At 48.3% G+C, this 23,901-nt stretch overlaps 1 protein-coding gene across 5 annotated transcripts in view; it reads left to right on the top strand.

The window, feature by feature from the left end:
- HERC2 (HECT and RLD domain containing E3 ubiquitin protein ligase 2) overlaps positions 1 to 23,901 on the top strand; it is a 1,676,463-nt gene that overhangs the window by 809,527 nt on the left and 843,035 nt on the right. For all 5 annotated transcript variants that reach the window (XM_086934186.1, XM_086934185.1, XM_086934187.1 and 2 more), the window contains exons 54-56: positions 2,289 to 2,394; positions 2,482 to 2,573; positions 22,999 to 23,174. In XM_086934186.1, the coding sequence (XP_086790312.1) occupies positions 2,289 to 2,394; positions 2,482 to 2,573; positions 22,999 to 23,174 (374 nt within the window). The remainder of the gene's footprint in view (positions 1 to 2,288; positions 2,395 to 2,481; positions 2,574 to 22,998; positions 23,175 to 23,901) is intronic.

The following is a 23,901-nucleotide window of genomic DNA, read 5'->3' as shown; positions in this document are numbered from 1 at the left end:
GACACATTGCTGTTGAGTTGTTACTTTTGGTGGCGATGGAGATCAGAGGCCTCTGGTATCAGGTGGAGGGCAAGCTCCATATCAACTCTCTGAAGCTTAGGGTGCTCAATCTGGTCCTGAAAGCCTTACTGCTATCCATCAAAGGGAGGCTTGTGCAGTTCCTCACAGACCGTACAACTACCATGTGATACGGCAACAAGCAGGGCACAGTGGGCTCTTAGATAGCCAACAACCTTCATAATATCGGATTGCCAGAGTGGACAAGCTGAGAAGGCCTCACCTGGACCATGAGTAGTTTCTCCATCCTAAGGAGCTGCAGAGAGTACTTCCTGACTAGATCTATACACCACTGTCAAGTGTCTCATTCTAGCTAGAATGGAAAAGCGGACTCCTGTATGCCTTTCTCCTGCTACCTCTCCTCCTTTTTGTTATCAGGCGGATCAAGAAAAACTAGGTCCAAGTCATTCTCATCTCCCCAGGCTGGACCAAGAGAGTGTGCAACCTTATGCCCCAGTGACTGAACATTTGTCCTCTGATCTTATTTTGGGAGGACCTCTCATTAACCAAGCAGGAGCTTGAATCTGAGTTTCCCCAACGTGTTGTTCTTGCAGCCAGACACCCATCCACAAAGTATGTCCATGCTGGATTTGGGGCCATTTTGTCACTTGTTATGGTGCCTAGCAAGGATTTGCAGTGGGCACAGTGATTGGTTATTCATCAGCCCTTTTGGTGTTTACCTGACCAACCACCAGTAGTGTCATATAGTTACTGCTTACCTATATACCATGTTAAGTTAGCATGAGTTTATTAAATGTTTAAACGCCATTTTACCTTTTGCTGCTTCTGCACATGACACATAATTGTTGCTTTAGCTTTCAGCCTAGAAGAGCATTGTGATTTACACGAGAATAATATGTTATTGCTCTGATAACATTGCTTAGCATAACGATGTCTGTACAGTGAGTGCTGAAGCCTTGAAGGATAAGTAAACACGGTGTTATCGTAAGGTCTGATCTTCGCACTTCCCTAGACATAACATAAATGCAGCTGCTGCCAAATCTGGCTTTAGGCGCGTTTTATATTGCTTTCCTAAGAACACAAAAACACACTTAATGGTGCTTCGCATGCAGAGAGCTGGTGGAAGATGATGTGATCCTCTGCCACTGAGAGATTGAGGTATGGGGTCGCCCTGCTAAAGCCCAAAGAGACCTTATTAGTTTTCTGGGGCGAAGATTGCCAGAGCGATGCAAAAGAAGTCGCTTTCAAAGTGGATAGTCTTCTTCATCAAAATCTCCTAGGCAGAGGGCAAGAGTGGCCTTTGAATCCATGCAAGCTCATTTCAAAAGGGCTAATTGTCGCTACACAGCTTTGTCATAAGGGGTGTCTATTCTAGACGTCTGCCAGGCTGCAACATGGGCAAACATTTGTGAAAGGGTACTACCTTGATAGTCTGTTCCAACTCGAAACTGGCCTTGCCCACTGACACTCCACCTTTGGGAGGTGCTGATATAGTATCTATTTTAAAGGTGAGAAAACCTGCAGTTAGAAGTATCCACCAGAACAAATTGCTTACCTTTGGGTATGCTTTTTCTGGTGGATACTCAATCTAATTACGGATTCCTCACTACCTTCCCACTTCCCCATTCTGTGGAGTTGTCTTTTTATTACATTAAAAAAATCCTAAGTTAGAGAATCAGCCCACTGTCTCAATCAGTCGGGCCCAGACTCCAATGCCTGAGGTGACAAAAGGAGAAAGATACTAAATTTGACGTCCATATGCAGGAATGGTGCTTATATGCACATCCAGTGCAGTGTTTAGTATCTGCAGAGTCACATGGCACCTCCTGGCCATATTGTAGCTTTGCTAAAGAATTCTCCAGATCCAGTCTGGTGTCTGTGAATGTTTTAAAGTTGAGGTTTTTGCAGTAAATATTGTATCCACCAGAAGGATTGTTACTAATGGCAAGTAGCTTGTTTATATGGGAATATTACAGCTGTTGCAGACCTATTTCTTGAGGCGTGTTGGTGGGCTTAATGTTTTACGTAATGTATAATTAATGCATATTTTCTGTCATGAAGTTTGAGAATACAGCACAGATTGTGTTTACTTGGTGCGACTTCGGGACCTATGTGAGAAATATTGCATGCTACAGACACATTTTTGCTGTGACTCGTATGTGCATACTCTGATTACACTCTTTCTGGATTCTCTGAAACATTGACCCCATGCGTGAAATGTAATTCCCAGAAAAGAACTGAATACCCTTGTTGTATATACTGTTTTATAGCACTGGATTCGGTTGGAGATCTTCCCTGATGTACTGATCCACAGACTGAAGATGGTGGTGGACCCAGCAGACAGTAGCTACATGCCTTCTCTTGTTGTGGTTTCAGGTAAATTTGAAAACGGTTCATTAGGAATAGCTTTTGTTCTTGCGCTTGAGAAATAGTAATTGAACTGAAGGCTTTTTGTTTGTGCAGGTGGAAATTCCTTAAATAACCTCATTGAGTTGAAGACCATCAACATCAATCCCACTGACACAAATGTACTTCTCCTCAGTGATTGCTTAGAGGTAAGTATTGAGCAGAAAGGTCTCTAACGTACTTTTAAATGTCCATATACATTATAGATGTATTGCTATGTTCTAAATTTCATGGTGCCTTCAAATCAAGTGAATCGTAAACATTTTCACCTTTACTTTGAATTCATCACTGACAATCCTAGTTGTCAGTGATGAATTAAAATGAAAACATACTTATTTTCCTATGCACCGGAATCTGGTGTTGGATTGCCTTGCTCTGAGCCTTCTATGACAGAATCCCCGTGCGTATTATGTGCCTTTCCATTGGTTAATTTATGCCTGTATATATGCTGATATCCATTTAGCCGTCTGTGTCGATTCTAGACTGTAGGAGACCTATGCAGAAGCTTTGTGTGTGCTGTAACAGAATAGTTGGAAATATTCCCTTAAACTGAATGGATGCCTTTGTCGACTGGCATGTTATCCATTGTCCATCACAACATAAGTTAAAAAGTCAGCTGTTCTTTCAATGGAGTAGAACATTTTAAATGTGACCTCATTTTTAGGTCTCCCCTTCCGACATCTTTAGTTGTTTATTGTCGAAGACCTATTGTCTACAAGACAATATAGAGTGGGCTTTGAATCATCCCTTTTCTCCTGATTGGTGGCTTTCTTGTCTCTTAGTTCCCTGCCCTTCATTCAAATGGTTTCCTCCCTATTTCTGTTTTTGTTCGGCTTCTGGAACATGGCTTCTTCGCCTCAATTCTGATTGGCTGCCTTTGTTCTTCCACTGCTGACATGAAGGAATTATTTTTTAGTTCTCTTAAGCTCTCTGAGGGGTGCGCTCAAGTTTCCTTATTCACTCTCTCCCAGCTCTATTTTTGATTTATTTATTGAGTTTTTTTTCTTAAGAGGACTTGACAGTCACACACTGCTACCAGGCTGCTTGCTTTTGGGCATATTCCCAACATTTCCCCACTTCATCTGCTGTCACCTTTCTACTTCCCACACCACCAACTTCTCACTCCCAACTGCTCAGCCTTTCTTTGTAACTTTTTGCTAATTGTTTTGAAATAATGGGCTACTTTTTTCTCAGAGATTTGCGCAGCATCCTGTGAAAACTTTGTTAATTCACAGTTTTTAATTTGCTATTTTGCAATGGTCATCTTGGATCAGTCACATAAAGTAAACCGAAAAAAACAAAACAAAATGGCTGCCCGTCCTTGGCCGCTTCTGACTTGGAATGCTTTTTATTTATGATAAAATTCATTCTAAGATAGCCACCCATGCATGCTCATGCTTGGGCAGTCATCTCTTAATTGATTTGATCCTGAACTACAAGAAAGCATTCTAACATGGCCATCGTTGTGTGCTATGGTGCTACTGCAATGGTGGGCATATTGGATTTTCTTTTATTACATTAATGCAATGCAACCTAACTGGCCTTTTTTCTTTGAAAATTCTTGTTTTAAAATTTACTCTAACACTTTGAACATCTGAATTAGATTAAACAAAGTTAATAGCAGTGGTAGCAATAGAAAAGAGCCCTTTTTGACATGGTCACCCCTGGTATTTCATGCAATTTTGACAAAAGTGCTCTGGGTTCCTGCTATCCATGTACCGAGTGCCAGATCTCTTTCCCTAAAACGGTACAATTGGCAATATCTTTGGCACCTCTGTATGTCCCTATTAAATGGTATTCCTGGTACCTCGGGCAGGGAGACTAACGATTGTCCATCAGGGCTGCAGCATGTATTGTGCCACCCTAAAGGACCCCTCAAACACTCATGCAAATTGCCATTGCAGGTTGCGTGACATGGTGCGGAGAAAAGTCAAGACACAACATGGCACACCTGTCTGCCATGCCTGCAGACACTGCATGTAATGTAAATCACCCCTAGAGCAGGCCTTACAGCAGTAAGGGAGAGTGCATTATATTACACATGAGGTCATATCTGCATGAGCAGATATACCCCTGTGATGACCATGTTGATTCGTGGACAATGCCAGTGAACAGGGAAACCATTTTGAGTGTATGTAGTGGGCACTGTTTGTTATGAGTTCCCCAGTTACATGATGGCATCACTGAAAATAAAGATGTTTGTTCTCAAACATATAATATTAATAATCCCACACTGAATCCAGTGATGGATTTATTAATACATGCACCCAGAGGGCACCTTAGGTGTCCCCTGAAAACCTACAAACCTCTAGTGTACTGGCTGATTGGTGTAGACCAGCCTGCCGCCACAGACTGGTCTCTGATCCCCTGCAGGTGAGAGCACATGCTCTCTGAGGGCAGAAACAATATCTGCTCCGGCAAGAGGTGTTGTCTACTCCTCCAAGTAGAATGACTAAGTAATCAGCATATCAATGCAGGAGGCTTCAAAGACCTTTGCTGCCTTTGATATGTGACAGGGCAAATGCCACCCTCTGCTCTGGGCCGATTTGGCACCAGGACAGGTGGGATACTAGCTAGGCAGGTGGCGCTACCTTACGTGTACACAACAACTAGAATTTCACTATCTTGGTTTTTGGTGAAATTAGGTTCACTGAGTCCAAGTTTATGCCCACTTCCCACAGGAAGTGGTAATATGGGGGGGTGTAGTCGCCCTAAAGGTAAGTAGCCCATTGGCTTCTACTTGTCACTCCCCTTAATGCCCCTAAATTGACTATTTAGATGGCATCCCCTGATGCCAGGAACTCCGATTTGAAGGATCCAGAAGAAGAGCAGAGAGAAAAAATAGTACTCAAGATTTGCTGTGTACTTTTGGCACCAAACCCTGCCAGCCTGTCTGCACCGGTCTCGACAATCATGACCGAGTGACTTGTCCTGCAGCTGAGCATTTGCCAAGAGCCCGGGTAGACTGCCTGCTCTTCACAAATTGCCAGCAATCTATCTTGGAGTAAAGGAGCTCCTCGTCTGCAGGCCCCGAAGAAGATAGTCCTGCTTACCGTGTTGCAGCTCACTGACCAACCCGACGCAGCAGCCGCCCAGGAAGTGGTACATGTGCCCTAGACGGTCAGATCTGTCCCCCCACTGAGTGAGAGGACACCGGGACTGACTGGAGCCACAGAGCACCAGTACCTGGGATACCTGACCCTTGCCGCAACCTCAGTCCATGCGAGTCCACTCCATACTCCCACTGCACCAAGACTGAGTGGCAGTCGATGTACACCGGCACTGTAAAGACCCACTTCCAGAGTGGCCAACTGTCCTGATTTTTAGAGCCTTATCATCCAAAAAACCGACAGCCGCGAGGGTCTTTAACTCACCGATCTCAGCCAAACTATCTTCTCTGCACTGAGCGTCCCAACCTGGAAACCTGAGAATCTACTGTGCTTTCTTACTCCCAGCACCCTTGTGACCAGAGCCCCCCGTTGGGTGCTCCCGGACTTATCCTTAAGTCCTCTTCTTCACTTTGTTTTTAGGTGGCCCCCACTTCTTTCCACAAGTTTATTGCGCCAAGCTACCAACTCCACCAGCGCCTTTGCACCCGGATGCCCCTGGACTGGTAACAAGTAAGTGCTGGTGTTACTTTGGACCTTGGCCCCCTTTGACCTTAAGTCCAGAAGGAGACCCCTGGAAACTCACTGTAAATAACTATGCAACATATGCCTTTTTCCTATAGGAAAGCTTTACTGCGTAAAGACACTTTCAAGTTAACATTCTACTTGCATGTAAAAATCAATATTAAACAAGCATTTTCAATGCAATGGTTTCGCCTTTGGAAAAGTTTGAGCTATTGGCATTGTTAATGACAAAAGTTTTATTAATGTGTTGGTTTTGAAAACAGATAAATAAATGGCATTGTCACTTACATTGTTATTAGCTTAATCTCTGCAGTCTCTAGAACTCCATAGCACTCCCTAGTTACTCTACACTCCCTAGCACTGTGCACTCCCTAGCTTCCCTAGTCCCTCCGCACCTCTTAGCATTGTGCACTCCCTAGCTTCCCTAGTCCCTCCGCACCTCTTAGCATTGTGCACTCCCTAGCTTCCCTAGTCCCTCCGCACCTCCTAGCATTGTGCACTCCCTAGCACTCTCTAGTCATTTCCTAGCACTCCTAAGTCACTCCCTAGTCACTCTGCACTCCCTAGTCGCTCTGCACTCCCTAGTCACTCTGCACTCCCTAGTCACTCTGCACTCCCTAGTCACTCTGCACTCCCTAGTCACTCTGCACTCCCTAGTCACTCTGCACTCCCTAGTCACACATGCACACTTAGAGCCACACCCCCCCCCCCCAAAGCCACACACTCCTCCCAGAGCCACACACACACACACACCACCCCCGAGCCACACACACACCACCCCAGAGCCACACACACACCACCCCAGAGCCACACACACACCACCCCAGAGCCACACACATACCACCTCAGAGCCACACACACACCACCCCAGAGCCACACACACACCACCCCAGAGCCACACACACACCACCCCAGAGCCACACACACCACCCCAGAGCCACACACACATACACACTTTGAGCTACACATATATAGCCAGAGCCACACACATACACACTGATTACAAACACACTAAGAGCCACACCCAGATGCACACACAGAGCTACACATACATACCCAGAGTCACACACATATAGAGTTATACATACACCCAGAGTTACACACACATATACACACACATACAGAGCCACACACACATACACACCTAGAGCCACATACACACACCCAGAGCCACACAAAGACATACACACACAGAGCCACACACACACACACACACACATCCTGAGCCACACACACCCTGAGCCACACACACTCGGATCCACACACACAGAGCTCCACACACACACACACACACCTAGAGACACGCATACACCTAGAGCTACACGCCGCATGCAAGCTGTCTAGGCTCGACCTAAAAATCAGAGTGGAGAAAATAAGAGTGGCAAAGTGTTTCGTTTCTAATAGATAGATTACTGTTGTGTGGCAAAGTTCGTAAACAAACTGGGGAATTTTCATCTGGGATTTGTATACAGTAGGGTCCGCAAAACAATATCACTGAAGCCAAGCATGCATGCTTAGATAGCTGCAGTACCTTTTTTAGTACTGTAAAATGATCAAACATCCTGGCCATTTACAATTAAGAGTGGAACTACGGATAGATTTTTTTTTTGTTTTTTTAAACAACGAGATAGAAACAATTACTTTCATATGTAAACCTAAGGAGGCATGCAAGACTTCTCCCCGGTGACCTACGGTTATACTAACGCCCTGTATATAGAATCTAAGAAAGGCTAAGAAATCAGAGAAGCTGTCTGAAGAAGAGAACATTTTTTAAAGAAGCAATAACGCTAAGGATAGAAACATGGGTAAAGCAAAAACCTGATAAATGTTGACTCCATGGCAGGCATGTGGTATTGAAAATCGGTAGGGCAAAGTGTAAAATAATTTGACATGGCAAACATTATCTGCCCTAAATTTATCATACGTAATAAAATGTAACTCATTAAATACCTGAAGGAAAAACTAGACCAGTGTAAAAAAAAATACTTAGATAACAGAAAGCAAGGTTCCAAGTAAACAATCAGTAAATGGGTGAACCTATGTGGCATAAATTATAAATAAAATTGTTTCAGGAGCACCATTGCATATCTCCTTGGCATCCCTTTTATGTACAACTCCCTTAAACATGCATCTACTCCATACATTTAATCACCTTATTATCTACTTAGACTCCTTTGAAATCTCAACCCTTGTGTCTGATTATCGAAGGCAAAGGTTAAATGGAGGGCAAGGGAATCTACTTTCACTTGCTAGATAGACCTACATCTCATTTGACAAATAGCAGTAGCAAAACGTGGACATTATATTTTGTAGACTCTTGGGGGAGTTAATATCATTGAGGTCATACCAGAGAAAGATCTCCTTGTTCAGCACAAATATTTTGGCAATATTGTACCCTCCCTCAAAGGTACTCATCTGCTCCTTGTGCCAGCTCCGATTCTCTTGATCTAACCACGAATGTTTGACAACCCAACTACCTTCACAAAGTAATCACAGCACCAGATAGGTCCTTCTCTTAAACTACTGCCTAAGCATCCCTGGCATACTTACTGTTATTTCCTTCAGCTTTGTTCTCTGTTCTCATCGGAGAAGTTTTAAGGCTTCATTTTTCTTTAGTCCCTTTTGCGGACTTTTTGCATAAGTCCATTGACTACCAAAGGATTCTCCACAGGACGGCCTTACTTATATATCCCTCTGTTCTTGCAACCGCTGTAAAATCTTTTCCACTCTGAGCCCAGCGGCTCCCTAGGAGGGTAGGCAGGCTTGTAGGGTAAGGTACTGCGGGAGCAAGGTATACTAAGGGGAACCCCAAGAGTTGAGGCAGCCGCAACGGGGGAGGGGCGCCATGGTGGTGAACCGAGGTAGGGTGGAGGCAAGGAAAGGTGGGTGCAACCCCGGCAGTGTAGGTGGAATCGAGACCACAGCAAAGAAGGGTGGTGAAACCATGTGGGTGGAACCAAGGCAGGGGCAGAGGGAGGGTGATTGTCATCAAGGCAGAGGTGGTGGAACAAAGGACGGGTGGGTGGAACTGAGGTGGGCTGGGGGCACCCCGGAGGCGTGAGGCAATGAAGACGAGGCGGGTCTCGGGAGGAGACGGGCAGTATCAGAGGGTCAGAAGGGAAGACTTGTGGGAACAAGGAGGGCGAGGCAGGATGAATTAAACTAGACGTGCAGAGGCCTTCATGCCAGGCTGTCCTCTGCTGACTGCACTTCGGGGCTTGGGACCGGTCACAGCGGAGATGCCAGGGGGAGGGCGCCGCACTGTAACCAGGAGGCGGTGTCAGCAGAGCGGGCCTCACCACCACGCCCGGGGCGCCGGGCTATGCGCACGCGCAGCTCACATTTTAGTTTAGCCTCAGCACCCATGAAAGTTACCAGCCTAACTCCGTGAACATACAAATCACAGTGAGCGCTCTGCCTCTTTAAGTGAGCACTCTGTGCAGCGCTCAGTGACCACTCTATTGCTCTCAGTGAAATGAACATGCGTGCATGGTCGGTAGTGCGTTCACCCCTATTCCCAATCCCGGCAGTCCTCAAAATCCCCCTCCCCCCCTGGGGGCAGCGGCACGTGGCACTGGTTCTTACCGGAGATGTACTGCCGCCTGCCCTCGTCCAGGTTAGTGGAAATCACGTCCCCCATGGCGATCCCTGAGCCGGCAGCAGAGACCAGAGAGCGGCCCGGATCCGAGGCGCGGGTTCAAGTCCTCCGGCGGGCGGGAGATGCAGCGACGCCGTTGACCCTCCTGCGGGCAGATCTGCGGGGGTAGAGGCGGTGGCACCCTCCTGCGGGCAGAGGGAGAGGACCCTCCGGCTGAGCTGTGGGCAGGAGCCTCGGGAGCGCAGACCCTCTGAAGACACAAGCGCCGCCCTGAGATGAGACTGGTTGAGAGCCTATGGGGCATTGCGGAGGGGGGGGGGCGGGAAAGGATGTAGAAAACGAGCCCATAATCCTATCGATGCCCAGGCCGCTGGCGCAAACCGCCTCTTAGTTCCCATGTTGAATAGTTACCAAAATAAAGAGACGGGCGCTGGAAGCAGGAATCAAGAACAGAGTTTATTTCTCATGAGGAGAGCCAGTCATTTCGGACACGAAACACAGTGTCTTTCGGGAGGTGCTCTAACAAGTGAGCTGAGACTCTTGCTTTTATACCCTACAGAACACTTGATAACACAATCAGGACTGTATGACGCAAAAGAAAGACATCCCTATAATCCTCGTGGTGATCCTATAATCCTCGTGGTGATCCTACCCACATACATTCACAATGGGGACCCTTGACCTGCTGATAAGAGGGGAGGGCAATCACGCAGCTGAGTGTTTCGTAGGATGTGTACGCCTGATCATAGCCCAGGGGGTGGGGTGGCTAAGACCAATAGAGGATCCTTTGAAGGGGAGTGACTTCATACAATAAGGGCAGTAAATGGTATCTCCTGGCCCAGGCGATGGCCTCGGACATGTGTGGTCAGCCGGACTCGGGGGAAAGGGTCATCAAAGGAGTGGTATTCATGCCGCGTGGACAATCGAGCGCGGAGGGAAGGCTTGTCAACAGAGGGGCATTCATGGAAGGGAAGGAGGGGTTGGTCAGGCGCGGCCGTGACTCTCAAGGACAGGGTCTTGCAGAAGAAGAAGGTTTATGACTTGCCCACGTGAGGAGAAGGGAGGGGTAGCCAGGGTGGACACAGGGACAGAGTCACACAGAGAGAGAGAGATCTTGTGACCCGTACATGAGAGAGCGGGGGCAGTCAGGTGCGGCTGGGGAGGGCTACGTCAGCTAAGGCGAAGGATGCCTCTCCAAGAAGGAATGGGGGGTTTTGTGCGAGTCAAGGGGGAGAGTTGCTTTTTACAGCGGGGTCGCGCAGAGGGAGAGGGCTTCATGGTCTATGCATGAGAGAGGGGGGGGGGGTTAAGATACGCGCAGGAGGGAAACCAGAGATCCTAATGGGAAGAAAAGGCCATGGTGCCTAAAACTGGCTGTACATATGCACAGGGGTAGGGGCTTTTACTGGCAGAGTGATACGGTCAATAGTTTACGGTATTCATGGTGCTCACAGGGAGAGGAGTGGGAGAAGAAGGGGAATGAATGCTGTCTATGTACATCAATTTCTTCAACTTTCACAAGGAACGGACAGCAGGAGGGAAGGGCGGGAAAGGAACGACAGCGGGAGGGGGGGCGGGCTCACGGACAGCGGGAGGGGGGACGGGAAACACGAGTAAAATATGCCGCTTACCTGATAGCCGATGTCAGGCAGACGTCCCTCGTTGCGTGCCTTCCAGGAGAAATGAACAAAACAAACCTCCCCCCACCAAAAAAAAAGCACCGCCCACAGCCGCATGACGTGGGCCAAAAGCGAAAAATTCTCGGGAACGCCTCCCGTATCTGGTCCGGCCTTGACGGACAGATCCGGCTCCCAATGGCTAGCCTCCATTTATGGAGCTAGTCAATGGGAGCCGGGGGACGTTCCTGAAGCACATATGGTAAACAAAAGATTTCACCTGCGCCGAAAAGCTGCGCACAAGTGCGCAGCCTTCGGCCAGGCGAAACCTAAAAAGTACTTACTTGATAACCAAGTTCTTGGTATCAAAATGTATATAAAAATACAAGTTATTTTTACGAGTTAAGTGGCCTTGGATTTATTCTTGTGTGTCTCATTTATTGACTCTGTGAGTGCAACAAATGCTTAGAACTACCCTCTGATGAGCCTGAACTGCTCGCCCACACTACCACAAAAGAGAGCATTTAGTGTTCTCATTTGTGCCTTTGTAAACCAATAAGGGTTGCCTTGACTCTCTACACAGCGTCCTTGTTTTGGGCCACTATATAGAGAGCCAACTTCCTCCAGCAGCCATTTATATATTTGTAGAAAACCAGACTGAGACAATGGCATATATTGAATCTTCATAGCAAAGAAAAAAAAACGAATACGGCCACAGGTTTTTGCATTCAGTGAAAGAGGTATGTTAATGCAAAGGTGAAGAGAGGTCTAGCTTTAAACATGAAAATAGAAAGGAAACGAAATATGAATATCTGGAGGACAAAGTAATTGAAGCATGCAATGCTTGAAATTGTGACCAAGCAGGGTGGTGTTGTTTAAGGGTACAACTTACCAACCTGTTTTGAAGTAGGGTAAATTAGTTGGAAGAAAATCAAAGAAATCTCTTTGTTGCATTGCCAAAGCAGAGTTGTCTTTCCTCTCTCACTTATATTTAACTGCCTACTGCTATCTGTTATTCTATCCTTTCACTCGTATATGTCTTATCAAGCTGATAAGTATCATCTCATACAGATGGGCACTTTCAAGTCCCAGTGACTACCAGTGACCTCCAGAATTCCATAAGTATCTAGCTTTATGGTATATTAAATAGATTTCTAGAGCGTTTGAATGCAAGGAGGAGCCTTGGCGCTTAGCTTAAATGACTAACTGTGCAGTGATTGACCTATAGCTATAGTGTAACTAATAACAAGGTTTTTAGAGATTTCCTGAAGGCTAAAAGGTTAGAGTCCTCCTTGATGTGAAGCGGAAAAGAGTTCCAGGCTTTAGTGGCTCCCAGAACAATGCTCTTGCCTCCCCAGGTTGCCCACGTAAACCTGGGAGGCACTACAAGTTTAGCCGAAGCTGAGCGAAAGTGTCCTGCTTGGAGTGTGCCATATAAAACTTTGTTAAAGAAAGAGTCGGCCTAAGCCATGCAATGCTTTTAGGGCCATGCAAAGTGCTTTGAATGCGATTCGCTTGTTTTATGGGGTGCCAGTCCAATTTTCTTATAGCATTTGCAGCGGAGTGGTATTTGAGGATTTTAAAGAAGAGTCTAGCTGCTGCTTTAACATCTTCTTCCTCTATTTGGAACCTCTTTAAGTCATCACGATCCTGGAAATTTAGATGAACAAAAATCTAACTTTACCTGACTCTCTCCGCAATAAATTGCATTGATGGTTTTAAATGAAATCTCGGTTATCCAAGAATCTTAAGCCGCTCCTTTTTAACAACTTCACAAGCAAAGATCTATTCAGATTAGATTGTCTTTCATGAAATGTAATTGATTCACATTACAGCTATCCATGTATGAAAAATTACTTAGATGTTGCATTGACACTGCCTTCTCCTTAAAAATCTGCATCACCACAGAAGCAGACAGCTTGGTTCCCACTATCCCTCATGGACAAAATTAAACAATACCTTCAATGAAAGTTCTGAACCACTGAGTCCTGGTCCTCTTACATGATACAGTGAAGTTTTCCACTTGCTTAACAATTAGTAAGAGAAACTGAAGGTTTGTAAGGTAAAGTTGAAGATCTGAAAGAGACACGTTAGTCAGAGATTCCTTACCTTAGAATATCCCCAGGCGTCAGACTGGATCCGGAAAGTTTTGCTTAGCAGTACCCTGCACGTCAATAGGTGGCGTCCCGCGGTTCGCGTCAGTCACTTGCGACGCAAGCACCAAGATGACGTCACGGAGACTACGTAGGCGCCACCCATGCGCGCTGACGTCAGTTCTTTTTCCGTGCCAGGAAGCGCAAATCCGGATTGAGCACGTACCTTAGTCACTCTTTGACTAATATTTTGAGACTTTTGTCTCCCCTTTTTTCTCCTGGTGCACGTAGAGATTCCTGACTTTAAGTTTTGTGGGGCCTGTCGCTGTAATATGTCGGTGATGGTCCCCCACGATGTTTGCCTCTACTGCCTGGAGACTGATCACGACTCCCGGGACTGTTCAGCCATGGCCCGAAGACCTTGAGGGAGTGGCGCCGGAAGTTGCTGGAGGTCCGGCATTCGTCACACAGCCGCTCCGGGTCTAGGGGCTGTTCCCGAGCCCGCTCGCGGGACCGGAGCCATTGCTCCTCGGGCTCCAAGTCTTCGCCTTCGGATTCTGGTAAGCGACGTCATCAAAAGAAGTCGAAGAAGCGTGTTTGCTCTCCAACGTGCCCCTGTCGCTCCTCGGAGGCAGACGAGGGGGACAGGGCCTCCACCCCTGCGGCTCCTCTGTAGCCTGGGAGTCCCACGGTATACCCGCCCTACCCGGGTCCGTAGGCAACTCCCGAACAGGTCCAAGATTTTCTTGCTGCCATGGACCGCCTTTTTAGGCCTCGGGCTCCCGCCGGCGTGCCTTCGGGCCCCGCGGTCCCCTGTCCAGATCCTGTTGGCCTGGCGGCACCAGCCCCGGCACCACAGGATTCTTCACCGCTGGCTCCGGCCTCAGCGCCACGAGGTGCAGCGTTGTCGGCTCCGGCGCCACCCTCGGCGCCGCACTAGGTGTCGTTTATCCCGCCCTTGCCCCGGTTCCAGGACCATTTTGTTCCAACCTGGAATCCGCATTGGGAGGCGGCGCCGGTCCAGCCGGCGCCGTTCTTGAAGCCGTTCCTGACACCATTTTGCCCCTTCTCTGGCTCCGGCCCTGCCGCCGCGACCGGCCCCTCCGGAGCCGGAGGCGGAGAAGGACTGGGAAGGGCCTGAGGACCCTCTTGCCCGGCAGTGTGACTCCAAGCAGGATTGGGTGAACGATCTGGAAAATGCAGGCAACCTCGATGTCTCTTCTGACCCGGGGTGTGCCTCTCCCCCACCTACGATGTAGGAGGGCGCTTCCTACACAATGGTGCTCCGTTGGGCTGCCAAGGCCCTCAACCTTGACCTCCCCACGGTGGCCCTCAAAACCAACCTCCTCACCGAGGTGCTCCAGAGAGCATCTACTGCGTCGGAGCTGTTGCTTCCCTTCCATGACGCCCTTACCGATGTCCTCTTGGGCACTTGGTCGCGGCAGGCCACGGGGGCCTCTGTGGATACAAACGTCGCCAGACGCCACCGCCTGGTGCCTGGCGACCCCGCCTTTCTGACCACCCATCCCACTCCTGAGAGTCTGGTCATCGGGCCTCGAAGTCGCAGAGTGCCTTTCTCCGCCAGACAAGGACTCTAAGACACTGTAACAGTTTGGCAAGCAATTGTTCTCTTTGGCCAGTCTAGGGCTGCGGTCGGTGAACACTGCTTGCTTGTTGGGCCGCTACTCCCACGCAGTGTGGGATACCGTTACTCAAGTGTTGCCTCAGTATCCTGAGAAGGTCCAGGCTGTCCTTTCTCAGGCTATTGCTGAAGGAAAGGATGCTGCTAAGTTCGCCATTCGGTGTGGTTTGGACACTACAGACTCGCTGGGCAGAGCGATTGCTACAACGGTGGCGTGCAACGCCACACCTGGTTGTGTTCAACTAGGTTCTCGCCCGATGTCCAGAGCTCACTCATGGATATGTCCTTCGAAGGCACCCGCCTGTTTGGGTCTTTCTGCAAAGAACCCGACCACTCCTGATTTTCATTCCTTTCGTGGCCAGGGCAGAGGCACCCAGGCGGGTTCCTTCAACAAGCCTGTGCAGACCCAGCCTCAGTTCTGTCGAGGTCTCTAGTTGGCACAGGTAGGTACTATTGACAAATAAGGACCCTTGCCTCTAGTCAGGGTAAGGGGGTAAACACATAAAATAACCCCTTGCTCACCCCCTTGGTAGCTTGGCACAAGCAGACAGGCTTATCTCAGAGGCAGTGTGTAAAGCATTTGTGAACACATACAGTAATCAAGTGACAACACTACAGATTGACACCACACTGGTTTTATATAAAAAATAAGTATTCTTTATATAGACTTATCACAAGACCACAAACAACAAAAATCCACAATACTGTACTTAAAATGGTAGAATTAGCTTAGTTTTCTTTAGATCTTAAAATGCAACACTTTGAGTCAATGTACCTTAAGATCCGACACGCAGGGCAACTAAAGTGTTGCAGGGAAGGTGATGCAGTAGTCCCTTACACGCAAGGACGGTGATGCGTTGTGGATCTGGTGCAAAGAAATAAAGATGGTGCTTTCTCCTGGATTTCTTCCCGGTGATTCGGTGTCGATCCTCTCTCCTGGCGATGCGAGTTGCTTCCACAACGATGCGAGCTGTGACAGGCCCTGCTATTATAAAGAACAATGGTCCTTAGGATTAAGAACATGAACAATTCAATGAAATATAGACTACAGTCAGTGCTGTATCAGAAAGTTTTCAGTACCCAGCCGGGCCTGAAAAGTTTTATTCAAAGATAAGCATGGATAAGCAAGACCGCCAGAGGGGTCTGATTTATTAACTGATAGGGTACAAGCCTGTACCTATCCAGAGAACACTCGAACAAGGTTCGGGAGTGAGAAAATTAGGAAAGAAAAAAAGGGGTTAAAGAATGTCAGGCAAAGAGAACGTGGGAGCCAAATGTCCCTTGCATTATTAACACAATTTTAAAGCAAGTTCGGACAGACAATTACTGTAACAAAATTTAACACAATGGTAAGGATTACAGAATTGCTAAAAATGTCGACGACGTTTCGATCCCTTGCTCCTAGTGAACTGGGATCATCATCAGGACTTTGTTTTAATTTGCCTGTTTGTACTTTTGAAGCGCCTGTTCATAATAGGAAAAAATGGGAAAAAAATGTTCTTTGTAATAGTCTATTTCCCAGGGTCCCTAGGTACCTCTTGGGTTCCCTTGTTACGATAAAAAAGTGACAGGCCCTGCGACATGCTTCCCGGTGATGCGGCAGCGTCTGCTGCGACGGCAATCCTCTTATCCAGTGATGAGCCGCAACAGTCCCTGCGACACACTTCTCGGAGATGCGGCGGCGTCTGATGCGACGTCAATCCTCTTCTCCTGCGACACGCTTCCCAGTGATACGGCGGCGTCTGCTGCGACGTCGACCCTCTTCTCCGGCGATGCGAGGATTATAAAATGTAATAATCTAACTGCCCATTCTGGCCTATCGAGAACAGGTAGCCTTGCAATAGTGAAAAACGAAAATGGCTGTAATTCACTATTAGGACATGCCACACACAGGGCATGTCCTACCTTATGCTTACAATGCACCCTGCCCATGGACCTACCATAGGGGTGTCTGATATGAAGAAAAAGGAAGGTTTAGGGACTGGCAAGTGGGTGCACTTGCCCAGTCAGCATGGCAGTACCAGACTGTGCACAGGCTCTGCAATGACAGACCTGAGACACACTTTTTACAGGCTGCTTCTGTGGGTGGCAAAACCAGTGCTGCAAGCTCACTAGCAGCATTTGGATTACCAGCCCTGGGCACTCCTGGTGCACGGTACTAGGTTCTGACAGGTAAACCAAACCAGCCAATCATGGAATCACTGATCCTTACATCAAATTACAATAGGGAGAACATGTGCACTTTAGCACTGATCAGCAGTGGTAAAGTGCCCAGAGTCATAAAACCAACAAAAACGGGGCAGACAAAATACAGGAGGAAGGCAAAAAGTTCAGGTAGGACCCTGCAAAAAGGGCCAAGTTCAACAGGCACCAAAAAAAAATGTCAGGCTGTGCACAAACAGACCATCTCTCGGTGGGTCGTTCTCTACATCGAGGTCCGTTATTCCCTGCCTAAGAAGGAGCCCCCTGTGGGGCTTGCTGCTCATTCCACCAGGGCGACTGCAGCCATTACTGCTTTGGGACGCGGCGTTCCCTTGCAGGACATTTGTCAGGCAGCTGTGCGGGCCTCACTGCACACATTTACCAAGCATTACTGCCTTGACAGTCAAGTCCGGAGAGACGGCTTCTTTGGCCGTTCTGTTCTCCGTGACTTTCTGGTTTAATTTTATTCGCAGACCCACCACCGGGGTTGGTATTGCTGGGGTATGTATTCTAAGGTAAGGAATCTATCACTAGCGTGTCTCTTTTAGATGCACAAGTTACTACTTGTGTAATGATGTATCTGTAGGAGACTTTAGTTATGATAGATTCCTTACCGCCCCACCCATCCTCCCCGTTCTGCAAACTGATTACTAGGGTTAAGGTCATCCCTTTTAGGGCCCTAGTTTTATGCACCAATATTCAGTATTTTGCATGGCTTTGCGTTCCTGGCGCGGAAAGTTGTGTACAGAACTGACGTCAGCGCGCATGGGTGGTGCCTAAGTAGTCTACGTGACGTAATCTCGGCGCTTGCGACGCCAGTGACGAACGCGGAGCCGCGGGACGCCACCTACTGACGCACAGGGGTACTGCTAAGCAAAACTTTCCGGATCCATTCTTGATGCCTGGGGATATTCTTAGGTAAGGAATCTATCACTAACTAATGTCTCTTACAGATATATCTTTACACAAGTAGTAACTTGTGCATTAGGTCCTAGTAGTAGGCACATCCCAAATACTTTAAGTACATATTTACCAGGCACCAATACCTTCTTATTCTTTGGCGTCACATTTCTACAGCTGGTAATTGTAAAGGTGTAGTGTATTACTTTTGTTGTTAATTTGGGGTTTGTATTTTTTTTGGCCCATATGCCCAGGGTGCCCTATTCTTTGGTTGCATGATTTTAGTATGTTCTACCTGTTTATGGGGAAAGGTGGGCTGCATAATTCCTCCTCAGTTGATGCAGCATCGTATATATTCCTGTGATAGTGGCATTGTATTTTGCCTTTTGGTACTTACTTAACTGTTCTTATTTTATTTAAATTTTTGGAATTAAGTCACCAGGCTGAATTCCCTTTCCACCATCATTTTCCTCTGCAGTTAAGTCTTCATCCCTTCCTTGTGGCCACTCTATTTTTGTTTTCCAGACCCAAACTTATTTTGAGTACAGCTTTGAAGTTGTGCTCCTTCTCTACTCGCTTGTCTGCATTCTGATTTTGGAGGATTGAAAGACAGATTCAAGGTGGAACTGAGATTCTGTAGAGTATTAAATGTTTTTTTTTAAAGAGTAAGAATGATAAACATAGTGTATCTGATAGAGACTACTAGCCGCAGATTCCTAAACGTAGAATTATCCCCAGGCGTGAGACTGGACCCGGCTCCGACCCAGCCTCGGTCCTCTGCGCCGCGCGTTGTTGCAGAGGTCGTTCCGGCATCTCCTTCGGCGGCGGTCGACGTGGACCTGCCGCCAGTCGACGTGGACCTGCAGCCAGAGTGGGCTAAAGAACGGTGATGGATTAAACCCAGATCTTTTGACTGGGTGTGAGTGTTTGATTGGTTCAGATGCTCCGTCCATTACCACCCCCCTTTGTACCGCTTTTGGCCGCCATAAGTGTGGCAGGGTATGCTCAGACGTGAGTCCCTTGCTCACTTTGCCACTGGATTTAAGCAAGCCGGGCTGAAGACGGCTGGAATGACAGAAACCGGTCCTCGGAAGCTTGTTTCCAGTCCAGGGAAGGCATGGCTTGGCAGTTCGGGCTGGACTGTTCCCATGAGGCACAGGGTCAGACTGATTTGCATATGGCCATGTCTGAACTGGGGTGGCAGAGTGGGCTAAAGAACGGTGATGGAATAAACCCAGATCTTTTGACTGGGTGTGAGTGTTTGATTGGTTCAGATGCTCCGTCCATTACCACCCCCTTTTGTACCGCAGACTCTACGGCACCGGGCTGGCATTGGGTCGTTGATTCGTCTTCGGATGCCCCCTCTTCTCCAGAGGTTTGGCGGTTGATGGTTTCATCTTCTCCGGAGACGGGTTGCCACGTCGTGGCCTTTTACCCAGCATCTTCTAAGGACGGCTCTTTGGCGTCGCCGCGGCCGCAGTCTTCGCCAGAGGCCCATCAGGTTCCCCATTCCTCCGTCCCCCTTCACCCTTTCCGGGCTTGGCCTTTCCTTCCTCCGGTTGGACTGGGGGACGGCCGCCTTAGCTTGCAGCCGTCGCCCACAGGGGAACTGCTTTCACCACCGCGGGGTCCTACGGAGGCAGGTGCTGCTTTAGCTCAAGCTGTTTCCACGGCTGTGGCAATCTCGCGCATGGGCGATCCAGCTGCCCATTTCCCCACGGATAATCTTCTGGAGGTTCTCCATCAGGGTTCTGGTGGTGGGGAGTTGCTCCGTCCCTTCGAGGCTTCGCTTCACACTTTTATTTTGGGGGCTTGTGGACGGCCCGCCACGGGGGACCCGGTGCCCCAAGAACTTCTACACCGCCACGGTCCTGCGCCGCATGATCCCTTCTGTCTTTCCCTCCACCCCTCTACCTGGGGCCCTCTTTTACAGACCGCCTTTCCCTCCCTGCCATCGGTGTTGTCTCACCCATCGCTGGAGGTCCGCTGATTTGATTCCTCGGGGCGCAATATCTTCGCCTCCACTAGTGCGGCTTTGCAAGCCCTTAACACTCTTTGTGTATTGGCTAGGGCCACTTCTTGCTTGTGGGATTCGGCGGAGTCCCTTATGGCTGCTGTTTCTCAGGAGGTTGCCTGTGTTGATCTGCGGCACCATGTGTTGGATGGCCGGGATCGGGCGTATTTTATTCTTCCCTCCGCTCTGGACATTTCGGAAGTGCTTGGTCGTACCATGGCTTCTTCTGTGGCCCTTTGTCAACATGCCTGGCTACGGGATAATGTGTTCCCGGAGAACTTTAGGGAACGGCTGGTGGACCTTCCCTTTGATGCACTCTTTTGTTTCACGCCCCTGCGGACTCGGCTATTCGGAGGTTTCTTGCGGGATTTCGCCCTCCTCTTCCTCCTTCTCCCCCTCAGTGACCTGTTAGTCGGTCTGGGTTTTGGGGGGTGTTTTTCCGTTGTTTCCTGGGGCTTTGTAGCGGGTAGCCTCGGTTGTGTGTTCTGTGTGGTTGATGTGCCTTCAGGTTCTTGTTCGGACTTTGGTGCTGTGTGCTGCTGGTTCGTCCAATTTTGTGATTGTGGTTTTGGATGTGGTAAGCCGTGTTGGCCCTGAGATTAGGCCTTCTGTGTATTCTTGTTGGCTGCTTGGCAAGCCGTCTGCGGTTCCTCTGCGGGTCTTTCTGTTTGTCCTCTGCTGCAGAAACATTTTCCTAAGAGGGTTCCCATGTTCTTGGGATGTACCATGCCCTATGTGGGGTAATGGTAGCTATTATATAGCTCTGTCATGTGCTGGGGAGGTGTGGTCGTTCTTTGGGCCTCCGCTCTCCGTGGCGTCACGGTATGTCGCAGGTGCGATTCTCTTGCGGTCGTTTTTGGAATGGCTTGCGCTACACCCCGGTCCGTCCTTCTCCTGGATCGCTGTGTCGGTGGCCTGGCATGACCTGGCCTGCTGTTTTTGGCCTTGCGTTGTAACTCTGCCCGGTTTCACTTCTTTCGTTGGTCCATGTATGCTGACCCCTCCCTTGGGGTGTGTCTTGGCCCTTCTTGGCCCTTTCTGGCCTCTACCTTCGGCTGGCATCTGGCTTGTCCTGGGTGCACCGTTCCGTGGGGTTGTCTGCTGCTGGCTGTGCATGCCAGTGCAGGCTTGTTGTTGTTCTCCACCTTTGTGCCTTCTTCTTCCATCTGCACTTTTAGCTGTGCATCCGTCCCTGTCTTGTCCAATGCTTGAGGCTGGGATGTGTTTGGATTTCTTCAAGTGGGCCCTGCCTCCGGTTCTGCCTCTCTTCCCTGGGGTTGAGGTGGTCCTTGTGTTCCTTGAGGCTTCGGCGCTATCTGCCCTTGCGCAGTGTTGGGCAATCCTTCTTTGGTTGGGCTTAGGCTATCCTGGCCTTTCCCTTCTTGTCCCTGTGGCGTGTCCCCTGCTGGGCCCCTGTGTCTCTCCAGGTGGGTAGGCTCTCTCACAGGCCCTCCTCCCTTTTGGGTATGGCTAGGGTATCTATTCTACGTTAAGAAATCTTCGGCTAGTAGTCTCTATCAGATGTACGAGGTACTTACATTCGGTACCGATGTATCTGGTAGAGACGATTCTAGCCGCAGATTCCTTCACGGCCCACCCTTCCTCCCCGTTCTGCGAGGACCCTCTGCTTGGGTTTCTGCACTCGCCTCCCTCTGGGTGCCTTGTCTGCTGTGGGTGTACTCTTCGTTTTCTTCCGGTCTGGCATCCCTCTAGCTGGTGTCTCTCCAGCGTGAGGGCCTACTGTTGCTCTTTCCCTCTGTTGTTAGAGTTTCCGATTCCCACCTGGTGTTCTCACTGGGGGTTCTTTTACTTGTCCTTGGCCTCCTGTTCTTTTCAGATGGCACTGTAGTCTGCGGATGGTTTACCTGTCCTTGACCATCTCCTCCTTTCAGGAGGTATGGCCATCCTTGGCAGTGTGGTCCGGGGATGGCTTACTGTTGCTCCTCTGTTCCAGACTTGTGGCCCTTCCCCTTGTAGTTGTGGTTGCAGTCTCTCTCTCTCTCTCTCTCTCTCTCTCTCTCTCTCTCTCTCTCTCTCTCTCTCTCTCTCTCTCTCTCTCTCTCTCTCTCTCTCTCTCTCTCTCTCTCTCTCTCTCTCTCTCTCTCTCTCTCTCTCTCTCTCTCTCTCTCTCTCTCTCTCTCTCTCTCTCTGTGTTACGGCGCTTTCGTATGCTTGTGCCTCCAGGATGGCTCCCTCCTTGGCTGGCAAGGTGGTTCCACGGAGTGGTGCTTTGCACTTTTCTTGCTATGGCTTCGCTGCTCTGGCATTTTACTGCCACCTGGTGCTTTCGCCTTGACTTGCACAGGTTGTGCCTCAGAGTGGTGCTTTGCTCCTTTCCTGCTCTGGCCTGCTGTGGTTGCCTTCTGGTTCATTGGTGCCACCTGGTGGTGTTTCTTATCTTTTGTTTCTATCTATTTTGTCTCTCTGTTTTTTTCGCACACTGTTCCCGTGCTCTCCTCAGTTTTGATATGATGGCTCTGCGTTGTGGCGTGGAAAAGTTCTCCGAAGCAAACTGATGTCAACGCGCCGGGGTAGGGCTTATGTGACCTGGCTGACGTTACGCCCGCGGAGGGCGTCGTGCAGAGTTGCGTGGTGCCCCTCACCCCCGGCGCGCAGAGATGCTGGGCAAGAAAGTTTTTCGGGTCTAGTCCCACGCCTGGGGATAATTCTACGTTAAGGTATCTGCGGCTAAAATCGTCTCTACCAGATACATCGTTACCAAAGGTAAGTAACTCGTACATTAAGTAGGTTTTCTTGTGACCTTATTGCGTACAATTACTTTAAACCAAGTGAAAATCTGTGTTTCAAATATCTTTGCATTCCAGTGGCTTGTACAACATCTAGCGAAGGGGTCATTCCAAATATTTATTTTTACAGTACCACAGATATATAGAGGTGGCCATAAAGCAGTGTCGAAGCTCTGGCATCGACTGCAAGATTCATGGTCTCAGTGTTCTAGGACGAATTCGAGCAGATGAAGAAGATCTCGCCACAGTGCCTTTCCTGGCTTCTGACAACGAAGAAGATGAGGATGATAAAACTAACACTGGGAGGTAAAGCCATGTATTTTTTTAAAGGCTTAATTATAAATAATTCTCTGCAGTGGCTTCTGCCACTACCCAAGGTTACCAGAAAGTAATTTAGTTTCTGAACTTTTTTCAAAGTGGATTTTAACTAATTATAGTTTGTCCATTCTTAAATTGATATTGTGAGACTAATTCACCTACGTTCAAAGTTAAACAAAGCAACGGTAATTAGAACAATTTTGCATTCGTGCAGTCCAATCCTTAGCGAACTACTAAAGGGTCATTCAAAATACCATTTTATGTTGCACTGCCTTTTGTTTCAGTTGTACCTGGAAACATATTTGTTTATTTCTGTGTAAGAAACCAAGCCCCTAATCTTCATTGTTTTTTCAAAGTCTGTATGTAAATATTGCTCCTCCAATGTTGGAGCTTTCATAGATTCACTTGTTTGTATTTTTCCCAATTATTGGGGTGTACATCTCATTGCAATTTTTCAAACAGCAGGTACCAAACATACATATTTTTAATAAAGCCTTTGAGGTAGACCAGCCACTTCATAGGTTTAGTTCTGCATGACATCCCGTGTGGTGAATTTTCTGTGAACTCCACTCCCCAAAAATGCATTTATACATCCCATTTATATTGCATGTCATGTATGATGAAAGTCTTGAACACAGCTCTACTCGTTTTGCCTTATTTCATCAATAACTTATCTCGAGGGGCCACTTATGCCCAGCTGAAACTCATTGCTTCC

The sequence above is a fragment of the Lissotriton vulgaris genome, chromosome 8 (genome assembly GCF_964263255.1).
Source record: "Lissotriton vulgaris chromosome 8, aLisVul1.2, whole genome shotgun sequence".
Classification (NCBI taxonomy): Eukaryota; Metazoa; Chordata; class Amphibia; order Caudata; family Salamandridae; genus Lissotriton; species Lissotriton vulgaris.
Note: the sequence above shows the minus strand (reverse complement) of the source record. Positions and strands in the feature narration are given on the sequence as shown.